At 33.3% G+C, this 16,569-nt stretch overlaps 1 protein-coding gene across 1 annotated transcript; it reads right to left on the bottom strand.

The window, feature by feature from the left end:
* Positions 1 to 220: 220 nt before the first annotated feature.
* LOC110113683 (phospholipase A(1) DAD1, chloroplastic-like) lies at positions 221 to 1,429 on the bottom strand. Its single transcript, XM_020846355.1, has one exon. The coding sequence runs from the start codon at positions 1,427 to 1,429 to the stop codon at positions 221 to 223; it is 1,209 nt and encodes a 402-aa protein (XP_020702014.1).
* Between the last annotated feature and the right edge of the window lie 15,140 nt (positions 1,430 to 16,569).

Genomic DNA, 16,569 nt, shown 5'->3' with positions numbered 1-16,569 from the left:
AACCACCGAGGAAATTGAATAATAGAAGGACACAACTCACTTTGACCTCTCGGTGGAGAGCTTAGGCTTCCAACTAAGAGATTATAGGTTCGAGTCTTTGTGTATACGTTCTGTGTGTGAGTTTGTCTTAAATGACCTAAATGTAAAAAAAAAAAAAAAAAAAAAAAAAAAAAAAAAAAAAAAAAAAAAAAAAAAAAAAAAAAAAGAAGGTTAAATGCTGTCAACAAACATCGCCGGCCACAAACACCGGCCCACGCCATTTTCTCGGGTTTTCTTCCTCAGACGTAAAGTTTGGACACGCGTCGCTAAGCTGATTCACGAGGTGCAGGTAGTGTTTAAGATCATGGCAAGCCACCACATTTGCGTTCCGGCTGCCGCGGAGCCGAAGCTCCCGCCCAATGTCAGCGTACACCCACCCAGTCTTGGAAAGCAGCCAATTTGGCGCCAACCCTTCCTTCTCTGAATTATGGACGAAGCCCGGAACCTTGGTTATGATATCATTTGTATTAACAATTCGGAGAACCTTACTTCCCTTCGCCTCCATTCTATGCCCAAAACTGGCATTTCCAACCCGCGGCCCGCCAAACGATACTACGGTCACCATCGGTCCAGTACGGCCAACCATTGCCTTTACGTCATCAGCGGCCAAAACGGCTAGCGCTGCCCCAAGGCTGTGGCCCGTGAACGTGAAGCTGATCGCTGGACCACTATCGAATTCATTAAGGAGGCAGCGGACCACTTTGCGGATCTGATCGCGAAGACTGTGGTATTCGGGGCTAGAAGAAGTGAAAAGGTTCAAGAACCCGCGCTCGACCATGGGCTTGTGCTCGGAGCGTTCAGGTTTCGTACTACAGAAGGGAGTGAGGGAGGCATGCAGATTGTCAAGCCATTCCAGGAATGTTACGGTGCCACGGAGGGAGATGACAACATCCCGGCGACCTAGGCGAGAGAGTTCGGTGTCATTATTGCATACGGCTACGAAGCCAATACAGCTGGACTGGCGAGAGATAAATGAGGGGGCGGCGTCGGCGGCCCAGCGAGGGAGGCTGGAGGTTGAGGTGGCGTGGAGATTGCGGGTAACACGGTAGCCTGATGAGGGGAGGCCGGAGAGACGAAGGAGGGAATGCTTGGGAAAGCGGCAGGTCGCGTAGGAAGAGGAGAAAGGGTCAAGCTCGCAGCAGGTGTATGCGGCCTGGACAAAGCTGCCGTAGCGGAGTATCTCGGCTCGGAGAGTAGGGTTAAGGGGGTAGAGTAGACCGTCCCAGTTGTTTGCGCCTTGGAATTCCATCCACCGGTTGCCCAGGAGGGTGGCGGGTGGGTCGATATTGGCTGTGGAGGTGATCCGACGTGTTATGTGAGCGATGTGGTAAGTAGGGATGAAGAACGTTGGGTGGCTGATGGCGGAGACAGTTAAAGTAGATGGGCTCATTACGTGGGTGCTTTTTTCTATCTTTGCCGTGTGTCCTGTTTTTTAATGATAGAAGAAACGGCACTGATAAATAGGAAATTACTAAGTTCGCGCTGATATTGCCATTGATGCGACCTATTTAATTCTGCTGCATCTGTTGGAGAGTTGTCCTGCAGCTGGTGCAAGGGTTTCGGTGGAAAATCATTGCAGAGGTTGGGTATTTATAAGTATGTGGCTTATGTTGCGTGGGAATAGAAAAGAGACGGACGATGCATTTGCTGGTAGTCCTTCTTAATTAGGCAATCTAATTGGCATAACAATGGATTTCTTCCTATTAATTATCTAGTGGTCTTTTCCGAACTGTTAGAATATGTTGATGACTGATTGTAAGTTTAATTTTATTTTTGGCTGGCCGGTGTTAGTTGATCAAATCATCACCTCTTAATTATCTAACTTATTAAGGGCATTCTATCTCCCTTTCTAAATGTGTTTTCTAAAATTTTTATCCTTAATATTAAGATTTCTTTTTAATAAGAAAGCACATAATTTATTCACATAATTTTTTCGCAAAAAACCAACTTTCAGAGAGAGAAAAAAAGAGACACCAGCCTCCTTTTCATTTCTATCTAAATTATATATTGTAGAGTAAAAAATCTCTTAAACTTGTGGAGTCTAAAAGTTTATTAAAATTTTTAATAATCATAATTGTTGCGTCATGAAAAATTCACGGTGGTAGAGAGATAAAGAGCTTAATGTCTTGGCATTGAAAAAGAGCTAACATACAACATATGAGAGAGAGAGAGAGGGAGAGAGAGAGAGAGATGCAAGAAATATATGAGGCTCCATAAATTTTATGCAGAAAAACTTTAAAAGAGTGAAGAATCATGGGTTCTTGCCCATTGAAATGAATCTGCTAGTGTTTGTTGTTGATTACAAATGATGTCATTTCTCGAGGGAACACGTTGGCTCAATGCAAAAAAATATAAAGAAAATTAGAAAGTTGGGGTCGGAATAATACAATGATATGAGAGTTACTTTCAAGAGAATGTTGGCATGTTCGTATGGATGCTACGATCATGGTCAGGCGATTGAGGTCAGAGGGACCATAGTCAGACGTTGGAGATCAGAGTGATCGTACTCAAGCAGCCGAGGTTAGAGGGACCCTAGCTGGTCAACTCAGGTCGGAGAGATTATAGTAGACAAAGGATGATGGTCAAAGAGACCTCAGTTGGTGGGCGACAGTGCTTGGTGGGATTGTAGTAGACAAACGACGATGGTTAGAGGGACTATATTTAGCGGGTATTGGTGGTTGAAAGAACCGTATATGTGAGCAATATTGGTCAGAGGGACCATAGTCAGTGTATGATGATGGTAAGAGGGACCGTAGTCGACATGCAATGATGGTTGAAAGGACTACAATCTATGGGCGACACTCTTCGGGGGACCGTATTCAGCACGCAAAGGAGATCGAAGACCAGTTGACTGGCAACACTGCTTGGAGGGATCATAGTCAGCCGGCGATGGTGGTCACATGGACCATATAGTAGGCAAGTAACAGTGGTCAAAGGCACTATATTTAACAATTTATGGTGGTCAGAGTGACCATAATTAAAAGGTGATAGTGGTCGGAGAGATCATAGTCATTAAGTGATTGTAGTTAGAAAGATCATAGTCTACTAGTGATGGTGGTCAAAGGGATTGTAATTGATTGTTATATGAAGATAAATGTATGATATCAATAGTCAGGGGGAGGTTCAACTTTGGTGGCCTGGTGGTGAGGGTGCTCAGTTGATAGTGTCTGGGTTGAGGTCCAACATTCTTCAAGGCTTATATCTCTCTTGTTCTCTAGCTCAATCTCCAAACATCCAAATGTTGAAACTCCCATTTAATGTGATAAGAGGGGGTGTAGTTATAGATTTTTAGAGTGACATGCCCAATATATATGATAAAGATCTTGAAAAAATTTTGAGTGTTTCATTAGAAAATCCATATTGATTCCCTCCCTCATAGAGCATTTGCCAAGCTTTTATGTGTCTTAATAATATCAGAAAGAAGCGATATTGGGCATACTAGATTAATCTCATAGAGATGTTCATATCGAATATTAGCATGCCATATTTGGATATCATTGGATCATGATCTTCTAATTAATGCAATATAGATTTTAAATATGCTATGTGTCCTTAAATTTGAGCCTGTTTGGGCTCATATAAGACCAATTTTAGTGTTGTTAGTTTCTTCTAGAAGAGATTCAATTTGACATAAGGTTTACTGAAATTAGAGTTCAGTTGGTCCCGAATTAAATTTTGAAAGCCTTTAATTAAGTTATGGCTCGAGATTCATGCTTGATAAAGGCAATTTTTAGTGTAGTATCAGTTGCAAACCTATTTTCAGATGCTAAAACATACAAATCTAAAAATACATGTTAAAGTTTTTTACACTGTTGTAATGTAAAAATAAAATTTTTTATAACCATGTGCCGCCATTGCTCTCTATACATCAACATGGACCACCCCTTTGAGTTGTGAATCATGTAAAATATCCTTGATTATAATTTTAATATTTCTTAAAGTTGGCATAATGATCATATTTAAAAAGCTAAAAATTTCCTTCAAAACTATTAAAATGGCTTGAAATTGATTCTAGAGGCCCCATTCTGCTCTAAAAGTATCAAAAAGGAGTCTAGAGCATCAAAGAATTGATTAGAAGGATCATAAAAAAATCAGACTATCCGAGTAAAAAATCAAGCACAAAAGTTTCTCGGCGACCAAAGTGGCCAGCAAACTACCTACCACGACCATCATGCAGTATGCATGCTCGCCTAGCACATGCATAGACTTGCAATCTGTGTGACTATTATTATTATTTTATTAGTTATTTCATTTTATTAAATATTTAGAATTGAAAAAATATGAAAAAATTATTAGAATAATACAAAAAAAATTATTTAAGGAAATATTTTAATATATAGTTTTTTATTTATATTTTTAATTTTAATATAAATTTTTCCCTTATTTAATTTATTAAAAAATACATTTTTTTAATTTTTTATTTAATTAAACTAAAATTTCTACAAAAAAAATTAGTAAAAATCTTTTCAAAAATTCTCCCTTTTAGATCTATTAATACCCCTCTTGTAGGTTAAGGAAAAGACAAGGATTTCTGAAGCCAATCCAAAGTTTCTTACATAAATTGAGGAAATTTTTCTAGGAAAAATTTGGAGGCTTTCAATAGTGATCAAGGCCCAACCCTCTTACACATGCTCCAGTTCTCCCCTAGAGAGGAAAACTATCTAACAATACTGTTGATTCTTATTGAATCTTGATTAGATTGTTAAATCTAAACTAATATCCCAAGGCTATCTAAGAGGGGGGAAGGTGAATTGGTAATTTTTAAAATTATTTCTTAGATTTTAAATTTTGAAACCGATTGATATACCAAACAAGTTAATTTAAAATTTTCAAAATAACTTTTCAGGCACGAAATTAATAACATACAGTAAGTAAGTAGCAGAAAAATAAAAGACATAAAAATTTATAGTGGTTCAGTCAAACATGACTGCATCAACTCCCTAAAGCCTCCCACTTCAAGTATTGCACTATTACCAAAGGGACTCTCCTTTAACCCCCACGGCAAGGTGGAGAAGCCCTTACAAAAACTCTATTCTACCAATCATTGGTGCGGCAGAGAACCGTTGTCCTTTCACACCCTCTAAGTATAGGCAGAGAACCTTCGTCCTTTCACACCCTCCAAGTATAGGCAGAGTGCCGTCGGTTATTCACACTCTCTAAGTGTAGGCAGAGAACCTTTGTCCTTTCACACTCTCCAACTGTAGGCATAGAACTTTCGTCCATTCACACTCTCCAAGTGTAGCATAAAATTAGAACTTATCTGAAGATCTTCTCACGAGCAACCTAGAAAGATATGAGAAAGAGTGATAACCACAATTACAAGGAGATCCTTATCTTTGAGTAACCTTGTAAACCATTCATATTCCACTTGCAAGAAAACTCTCTCACACTCTCTCCTTCAATTTCCCTTGAAAAATCACGTAGACAAGACTATTTCACATCAATTTTAGTGGACCTTTTATACAAAGATACAAAAAACCATCCGAAAAACTAAAATTTTCAATTTATAGCATTCACGATCATACCATACGATCGTTTGTTCATACGTACGAACAATTCAAATACTATTGCGTACGAACCTATTGTGAATCGATACGAAATTATTTTATACCTGATCATCCTCAGGTACGAATTAAGTTCATCTGGGATGAACAGATATAAATTACAATTTTCATCTATACGAAATGTCAAGTTGAAATGAGTGAGAATAGACCCGGGATGTTCGTCCTGATACAAAAAGGGAAGCGTTCGGTACGTTCAAGATTTAGAAAAAACATTTTTGTGTGAGAATGAAATAGAGGAATTCATCCCTATATGAAAATTAAGATCGACCTGTATGATCTTCGTCTGAGAACAAAATAAAGGAGTTCGTTCATGTAAAAAATTTGATATCGTCCCATACGATCAGGACTTAGAAAAAAAAATTTGTGCGTAAACTAAACTGATACGTTCGTCCCTGTACGTTGGTTTGATCTTCTCGTATGATCAGTTCTTGAGAATGAACCTGAGACATTCATCCTCATACAAAACTTGGATCATCCCGTACGAACCATACTTATAAAAAATAATTTCATTTTTGTTCGTTCCCTTGCTCGTTGGGGAAAAAATAACTGATCAGATCATCCCGTTTGAAGTAATATCATACAATACGATCAGTTTAAAAATATAAATTTTAAAACTCTCCCCCGGTATGTGTGTGTGTGTGCTTACTAACTCAATTACAATCACACTCTTTTAGTCTCAATAAAGTGAAAAATACATACTTGAAACACAATTATCTCTAAACTGATCTTGATTTGAAGTCTTCAATAATCTAGAGTATGATTTCTCTTAAATGTTAGTACACATAAGAGAAAAATAATTCTTCTAAAATGTGTTAGGAGAAATAATAATCAAATCAATAATATTTGGAATCATCATAAACATAGAAGTTATAAAAATATCAAACATGCAAAACAAACTAGCAACTATCTCATCAATCTCTCTATTTTTTATGATGACAAAATAATTATTATTTGAATAAAATTAAAAATTCTAAATTTCTCCTTAACTCCCCCTAAATGAATATGCATGTGAATATAAGAGATTTTCTATTAAGAACAAATAAGTTTTTAATTTTTTTTTAAAATTTAAAAAACACACAAAGCAAGAAAAATAATGAGAAACAAAGCAAAACATAAGATAGGACAATCAAATGAAAATATAAAATAATTAAATGCAAAATAAGATTTCTTCCCCTTTTTGATAATAACAAAATAGAAGAAGAAAAATAAAAGAAATATAATATATCATATGAGAAATCTTTGATAATTGATCATGAAAGAGATTGATTTATAATTATAATAACAAGATTAATGTTCGTTAGAGAAAAATAAAGATTCATAACATTTAAATTAAAATATAACATAGACAAGATAAATATATCAAGGTCATGAAATATTATAGACAATTAGATAATAAAAATTATTATAAAGGTGACGAAACCAAAATTAATTTAAGTCAATTTCCAATATAAAATATAATTGAATATTAGGTTGATTTGAAATTAAAAATTAAAAGATAGAGGAAAGAACATTATCAATATACTTATTTGGCGATATTGCGCATCTTTTCAATATTTATGGCACACTTTGTGTATCTTTTGTATTTGGGCATATTTTGTGCCTCATTTTAATTTGTTAATCATTGCACATTCTTTTGATTTTTATATACTTGTATATTTTTCTATTTTTAATTGATCTTTCCAAAATCAATAATCTAAAAACTCAAACTTTTCTAAGTACATAGATAATTATATTAAAATGAGAAATAAAAGAATAATTGACTTCTTTGCTTAGTCCACACCTAGTCCTAACACCCTCACTAGGTTCACCTAAAATTAATTCTTTAGCGTGGTTTTTAAAAAATTTCAAATCTCTAGGCAACGAGTTTTCTAACTTTAAATTTTCATCCAAATTAACTTTCTCAATCCTTTGGGAGTTAATTTTTATTTCATCCTCTTCCATATTTATCTTTTTCAAAATTTTAGATTCATCCAATACAACATGTGTGGTCTACTTAGTTACTAAAGTTCTTTTGTTAAATACTCTATAAGATTTTTCAACACTAGAGTATCCAAAAAAAATTCCTTCATCTGATTTTGGATCAAACTTTTCTAAGGTAGATTTTTCATTATTATGTATGAATGTCTTAAATCTAAAAATATGTTAATGTAACAAATTAGGTGTTCTTCCTTTAAGAAGCTCATAAGATATTTTATTTCATTTCAATATGATATTCACCATGTTCAGAACATAACATGCAGTGCTAACCACTTCAGCCCAAAAATATTTAGGAAGTGAATATTCTATCAACATGGCTTGAGCGGCTTCTATTAATATTCTGTTCTTTCTTTCGACGATGAATTTTTAAATTACTAATTTACCCCTCCTCTTGGTTAGCCTTTGAGACATAAGCTTAGGTCTAACAACCTAACTCATATTCAACAAATTTCAACAGTGATTACCTCTAAAACATGAATCATATTCAACATCCCATTACCCAAAGAAAATAAAATGTTGCCTTAGGTCATATCATAGAATATATCTTACATAACAAATACCAACTCACATTTCTTATTCCACCTGATATGTACTGATTTTCTATATGGATGTCTCCTTTTGAATCCTTTTCCATCTAGGGAATGAGAACATCGAGCTAGAATTTGATGAAGAAGGGGATGCTGCTCATGCTGATGGACCTCCATCACCACAATTTCCACCATGTGCAACTGCCTACTCCAAGTACCCTCATAATGACTTAATTCAGTGGCTCAAGTAGTTAGAAACTTGGATGAATTATCAAATTCAATAAAAATAAAAACATTATGTGAAAGATATGAGATGGTTTGGAGAAAGGTTATCCTTGATTGACAATCAATTTTCTTCCATCCATCAATGCTTTCAACCACCACTACCACCTGATCAAGATCTATTTTACATATAGTCTTTATCTATTTTGTCTTACTTCTTTTTCTTGTATTATTTTCTATGTTTATTTTTTCTCCTATTTTTGATGATGCCAAAAAGGGGAGAAAATAGATTTTTTCATTATGTTTTGGTAGAATTTTGTGTTTATGTTACTCTATTTTCTACTTTTTATTTATTATTATCTTCCTTAAAAAATAAAAAAATTTAAAAATATGAAAGTTAAAGCCCGTAATTTTTTAAATCCATCACCTAGTAAGGAGGAGCTTAGGAGAAAAGAATATTTATCTTACCTATCAACCAACATTATTTAATATCATCAAAAAAGGGGGAGATTATTGTAATCCAAGATCTCCAGTATGTGATTTAATGATAATAAATATTATTCATTAAATTATTGTTTTTCTTACTAAATATTTTAGATTTTTCTTTTATTTGTGAGTACTAATATTTCAGATAATATATACATTGCTTAAGACTACAAAAACTCAAGATTTGGTAAAATATGATGTAAAAGAGTCTGTAATTTTATTTTCTTTATTTTTATATCTTTAACGTGGCCATCTAAGAGTGTATGAATAATAGGTGACTATGCACACACATATAGGGTAAGCAAAACTATTTTTAAAGTTAAATTTTTTAACTAATTGTATTGTATGATTTTCAATCGTATTGTATAATATGTTATCTAAGAATAGGCTTGATGGCCAATTAAAAAAATTAGTTTTTATGAATTAATCATATTATATGATCTTGACCGTACTATAAGATTCATTATGATATGAAAACCCTAGTCACCATATTAATTTAAGTGATTTTGTGAGCTATTCGTGTGTGGGTGTGACATCGTACATTATAAATATTTAAAATCTTACTAAAATTAACCCCCTATAATTAATCAATTAAAGCATGGTTTAATTAATGATAGTTGATTAAACTATACAATATTGATCATACCAAATGATTAGCATAGACAAAGATTGGTCATCCCAAAGATTGTACCAAACGAAATCATAATTTTTGAGTTAATTATATTGTATGATATTCATATCGTACTGGACAACCTACTTGAAATCAATTAATCATACAGTATGAAGAGAGTAGTACAGGACGATTAGCAGAGATAATTTTTAGTCATCCTAGGAATTCTCTCGTATGAATAGAGGAAATAAAATATATCGTAGTGGATTATCTATTGATCATACTATACAATGTGTTCATAAAATTCGAACAGTTCATTTAAATGATTGTTTACATCATACTAGATGAAATTTCATGAAGGTTGTTAAACCTTTAATAACCAAACCAACGCTAACTAAGAGTTGGATATTTAACAAATTCTTTAAGGAAAATGAAATTATTTAAAAACTTTTCACACCCACACATGATAATCATCATATCGGATGTGGAAATAAGCAAATTACACAATAACAAAATAAATCAGATTTTTCAACCACACATTTAATAGCAAAAAAATAAAGTGCAAAAAATAATTAGAATGAAACGCTAAAATTTATAGTGGTTTGGTCAAGCTGACCTACGTCCACTCCTTGGAGACTCTCTCTCTAAGTATTGTACTAAATAGTTGTGACTCTCTTTTTTCTCTCACAGTAAGGCGAAGAAACCCAAATTGACGCTATTTCACCAACCCGATGTGGCAGAGAATCGTTACTCTTTTACTAGTAGAGAACCACAACTTTATTTCCACCCTCTAGGTGATGGACAAAGAACCTCAACTTTATTTTGACCCTCTAAGTTATGGTCTGAGAACCTTAACTCTATTTTGACCATCTAGATGATGGTCAAAAAACCAAAACTCAATTTTTACCCTCCAAGTTAAAGTCAGAGAAATATATCTCTATTTTCACCCTCTAGGAGATGGTTAAATAAATATGATCTTTGTTGAAGAACTTCTTCTTTGGAGCCACAGAGAATCCATACATACGCTTGTAGATACTAAGAAAGATTCTTTCTTGGAGCAATTTCGTGAATCCCCTCACAACTTCTCTCTCACAAAATTTCCCTTTATTCCAGTCTAAATAGCTAACAATTTTCTAATATTAGTATTTGAAAACCTTAAGTAGTGGGATTTAAGAAACCCTTATTTTTAAGTTTCTATCTTCTATTCGTACCATACAATACAATCATCGTACATTACGATAAATATAAAACTATATTCATACAATGGTCATTATTAGGAACTGTTCAGAACTCACAACACTTTGTATTTTACAATCATATGATCATTTGGTACAAACTATAAAAATTCCTTTCGACCATTTGTGATGAATTTTAGGTTGACCAATTTCATACACTATATTGTGGACATTGTATAGTACAATCAGTACAAAAATCATTACTTTTATTTGGTACGATCTCTACGACCACCAATTTCATACACTATCTATCATCCAACACTATAGACATTATACAATATGATCAATACAAAACTCATTTCTTTATTTGGTATGACCTCAATGAGGACAAAAGTCATACACTATTGATCGTATTGTATGAACAATATCGTACAATAAGATCAACTTATCATATATGTCCTGATTTGATTACCTAATTTTGAGGGATTAATTAAGAAATATATTAATTAGGGCATACAATAAAAACCAAATCGTACTGTATGATCAGAACAAAATTAGTATCTTCCTTGACAGTACGAATCAAAGTCATGTAGTATGAACTAATGTTGTACATTACGATCCAAAGTTGTACAAAATGATTTGCTAAGACAAAATCTCTCCAAATATTTTTCTCTCTCCCCCTGTGTGTGTGCAAGGATACTCAGCAAATATATCCACCAAATTACATGATATGACTCAAGAATGAAAAATAAATAAGAAATTGAAAATATCTATTGTATCCCAAGTCTACTCAGTCTTGAGCAGATTAGAATTGCAAGTGAATGTTAGATTGTATTCTTTAAATGTTAATACACACAAAACATAACAAAATATTAAAAAATCAGGAGAAAGTAGTAACATACACTATAATGGTTGTTATTATCAAGATCATAGTTCTTGGATCAGATTTGCATCAATCTCTCCCTTTTTTATGATGATAAACATTATTATTTATGGATTTTTAAAAAGTTGCTTTCCTTTAAACTCCACCTTAGATGATAACCATATGTAAAAAAAAATGAATAACAACACAAAAACACATAACAGTAATACAACATCAATATAATTCTTTTTTTTTTGACATCATAAAAAGTGTGAAAATAGCAAGACGAAAAAATGTAAATAGAACCAGAAAATGAACATACTCAAGAAAAACATCACAGCTAAGATAACTTTCATGGGCATTTTTCAAAATGTAATAAACATACTATACAAACAGAAAAGACCAAATAAGATAAGTATTAACTTTTTTTTAGGTGAAACACCTAAAGGGGCCTACGCGTTGATTAAAGAAAAGGATTACATAGACCTTAATGGGACCTCAAGCTCTCTAATGCTCAAAAGTTCTACAAAAAAGAAAAAAAAAACCTTTGAGCTCGAGTTCCCTACTACTTAAAAGTATAGAAAAACCTAGGAACATTCTACAGTGCTCAAGTAAGAGCACCCAAAAAAGTAGAAAAATAAAAAATAGTAGGAAGCTCCACGTTATCGCCCCAAGAATCAGCTCTATGATCATCTACACAAAACAAATCCTATAAATAAGGCTAATAGATAAAATAGACATAGCATAAATATACTCTAGAAAGGTTATTATGATAATCAAAGCAATTAACCTCATAAATAGTAACAGAATAAGAAGATAACAGTAATAAGAAGTAGGAAAGACTCAATGTCTTATGACAGATAAAGAAAAGATAAACATAATTTCTAGAATAGCAGCAAGAGATACCATAACAATTTAAGAATAAAAAGACAAAACTGCAAGGAATGCACCAACCCAATTGCTAGCCAAGAGGATTACCAACCCCCATAACACAACGATGCTTCATGCCCATAAAAATGAAACAACCCAATAATAAGCATCTACAAATAGAAAAATAGCCGAACCCCAACCAACTAAGAACCGAGAAAACAACAGCAGAGCAGATCCATGAAAATACCTCCAGCAAAGGCCCCACTAGGCACATAGGTGGCAAGACTAAATACCAAATCGAGCTCTACCCAAGCCATAACCATGCATCAAAATAATTCAACCAAAAAGTTACAGCGCATAGGAACATGCCTGGAATAACACCACTGCACCTAGAGGCAAAACAGGGAAGGCAACTGGCTAAAGCCCCCCAAGCACCATTGCAAGTCAAAACACCAAATAACTACAAAATCTTAGCATTATAGGATAAAACAACCCATACCAAGTCCAATTATAACAATCCAAAATAAGACACAACTACCAGAAAATACAAAGCCACACAAAAATCAACCACCAGAAATATGAAAAAATAGCCTCCATATCCAAGAAAAATAGAACCACCTGCTCCAGCCAACATATACCCTTAAATTTTAACATAAGGTAAATCAATTTCATCTAATCTTAAGAATCCTTTCAGCAGAGCAGGAAGATTAGTACCAACCAAATTAGAAAAATAATTCAAGCCACAACCCAAGTTGACAAGCTAAGTTGCACAAGCATCTCCATCCTTATAAACATGTTGTAAAGAATAGTTCATAAAAAATAAGCAGATTCTTAATTCCCCTCACTACATAAAATAGCTCAGAAATACACAACGTTTAATAAAAAAATTTTAAAAATGAAAACTATAGTTGGCTAATGACTTCAATACTAATAGTAGTCAAGCCAAGAGAAATACATAACCATAAGCCATATAGAATAGCCAAGATGACAGCATAATTCTGTTAGTGGAAGTTTTGAAAAAAGGTTTTGAAAGTTCTGATCTTATTTGAGAAAATTGAGTTTTAAATTTATAGTCTCAAATTCAAACATCTTGTTATAAATAATATATTACCCGTTAAGGCAAAAATATCATTTTCTAATAGGTTTATATAATGAAATTGAAAGTTATCATCCTGATTGTAGTAATCAAATTCAAATAAGAATCGCATACGATCACGAAGGGTAGAAATGAGATAATATCAATATTCAACCACTATAATCCGAATGAGAGATAACTAATTTCATATTTCATGTCATAATAATAAATAATGTATCTCTCCAAAGAGAGAAAATATCACTTATTATTGATCGATGGAATATGATGATAATGATCACTATCAGCTTGATTTTCCAAAAGAAGATTAATTTTGAGTTTTAAAAATTGATTTTTAAAAAGAAAGGTGGATGTTGGTTCTAAATCTCCTATGAGTGCAAGCCCTCATAGTTAATTACATTGTAGGAAATCAGAATTTTCTATGAATATTCTCAATTAAAATAATGACAAAATTTTGTTAAAGGATTTTCTAGGAGTGATATCAAAGGAGTTGAATTTTGAAATTTCAAGTGGGAATAGATCAAAATGAAGCACTTATTAGCAGGGTCAAAGGAAGAAGAGTAGGGGACACTTTAAGTTTTTGGAACAATCCAATAGTATTCCCACCTAATATAAGTGTTAGGCTTTAAGTTTTGGATCGAAAGAAGATTTAGTTTTAGTTGAATGTTTTATTATAAATTTGGGATTATATTCTTAGAGGTTGGGGCCTTATAAGCCAAGATCCACACCAGAACTTAAATCTAATTTAGGCACCACATAATGGTGACCCAAACCTAACTACTACAATACAAAATCTAAACTTATCCTAGCTTGAATTGGGGAGCCAACTAGCTACCTAGTCGATTTTAAATAAATAAGTCCGATCATTTCATGAAACAGTGGTAGGGAAATTTTAATTATAGTATTTGAGAGTTGGGGCCGACGTCTAGAGATTTTCCTAAGTGGCCCCTTGACTTAAGTTGGGTGAAAATGCTAAAGACAAAACACAATTAAGATTTTGACTCTTTTAAATATATTTCTAATATAATGTATGATGGTCGAAATACTCAAATTATAAATGCTTGAAATTTTGGAAAAAAAAAGGCTTAAAAATAGTTTTTTAGAAGACTAGGCTTCCCCAGGTTTAACACCTTATCCTCATAAGTCAGATTATCTGAACTCTACCTGTGGTAAGGGAAGTATCTTAAAATAAGGAAAAGGAGATGCATTAATATGCATGCGACCCTAGGGGAAATCCCATGCTTATTACCTAGATTTATTATCTTTCTATGTTATTTAACTCCTAAAATATTAAAATTTTGATTATATGTAGAAGAATTTTCATTCCCTCATGAGCCTCACGTATCCAAGCTAAATAAAAAATAACAAATAATCACAAAAAATTTAAGAAAAATAGGCAATCACAATCAAGTCAACACATCAAATATAATCAAATTAAATAATAAATATCTATAGGCAAATAGACTTACTTATTATAACCCAGAAATGCAGAAATTAAAATGATCGAGCACCACTGACAACAACCTGAATTCTAATCCTAATATAGACGCAAGTGACTTTGAGTGGGATACTCTTTATCTTCAATTCTCAAGTCTTCTCTCCTTCTATTTCCTTGGATTCTTCATAGTTAGCTCCTAAATGGAAAAGAGAACTCTTCCCTTGAGGGGAAGGTTACTCTTTCTACTTTGGGTATAAAAAATGATCCAAATTTGGACTTCCAAATAGGAAAGGACTATCCCCAAACGGGTATCTTTTCCTCTTTAAAATCCAAGATTTGGATCCATGTATCCAAACTCAAAGTTCAACTTTCATAAATCAATACTCAAATGAATTACATATATATAAAAAATAAAAAAATTCTAGACACTCTTGCAAGGTTATCCTAGATATTTAATAAATCAAATTCATTCCCAAGCAGTTATATATATATATATATGTGTGTGTGTGTGTGTGTGTGTGTGTGTGTGTGTGTGTGTGTGTGTGTGTGTGTGTGTGTGTGTGTGTGTGTGTGTGTGTGTGTGTGTGTGTGTGTGTGTGTGTGTGTGTGTGTGTGTGTATGTGTGTGTGTGTGTGTGTGAGCGTTTAGAAAAGAAGTAAACACACTTGGCCACACACTTTTTATTTAGGGACTAAGAAGTTGAAGCACCTATAGCAATTATATTTATTATTTATTTAGCCCCATTTATTACCATGCATGAGCATGACCACCTATAGAAAACTTAGTGACCATTGAGATTGTTCTTATTCTAAGGGTAATCTAATTGCCAAATACATCATCAATCCATAGAGTGTAGTAAAAATAAGTAGACACACCATGTAATTTCAATCACAACATGCAATTAAATCTCAAAAAATCTAACACACAATAAAAAAGTAAACACTGGCCTAGCATAAGTCTAGAGACAATTATCTTAGCAAACAATCTAAAGTGTGTGGAGTAGGTTGTATGGATGGGATAGATCCTAAATTAGATAGTTTGTTGGAGTTATCTAATGTTTGAGTATGTTAAAGGCTAAAGGAGAGCTTTATGTTGGAGTTTAAGAATAAGTTTATTAAGGCTTAATTTAGTTATATTTTAATTGTTAAATGATTGCTACTTTTGTAACACTCCAAGGCTATGAAGTTTATTTCGCACATCTTAGGGCTAAACTAATAGCCACATAGGCAAGGGTTACCCAACAAAAATTGAGGTTGATTAAGTTAATTTAGTTGGTTAAAAATCAAGGGTGAATTAATATTTAATAATTGAATTAATTATCTAATTATAAATTTAAATTATTTTATGTTTTCCATCAATGGGTTCAAGACGTTGTACCACCAGGCTCGTGGAATCAGGCCTCCTTAAGATACGTAGCCCGATAGCCCAGAGTAGTCCATCCTAAAAACCATGTTGATGTAATTGAATTAAGGATTTTAATTTGGATAACTAATTAAAATTAACTTAATTTTCATATTTTACTCTCCATTGAATTCATTTACGGCATAGTGCCAACAGGCTCGAGGAACCAGGCCTCCAAAGGACCTGTAGCCCCGTAGCCCAGAGTAGTCCATCCTATAAATTTCATCTCTAAATGTGTATTAAGATGTTTTTTAAAATATTTTATTAATCAAGTTAGAAATGTTTAGAACTTTCTTGAATTATTG

This window comes from Dendrobium catenatum, unplaced genomic scaffold, assembly GCF_001605985.2.
Source record: "Dendrobium catenatum unplaced genomic scaffold, ASM160598v2 fragScaff_scaffold_905, whole genome shotgun sequence".
Lineage (NCBI taxonomy): Eukaryota > Viridiplantae > Streptophyta > Magnoliopsida > Asparagales > Orchidaceae > Dendrobium > Dendrobium catenatum.
This window is presented reverse-complemented; position numbering and strand designations above follow the sequence as displayed.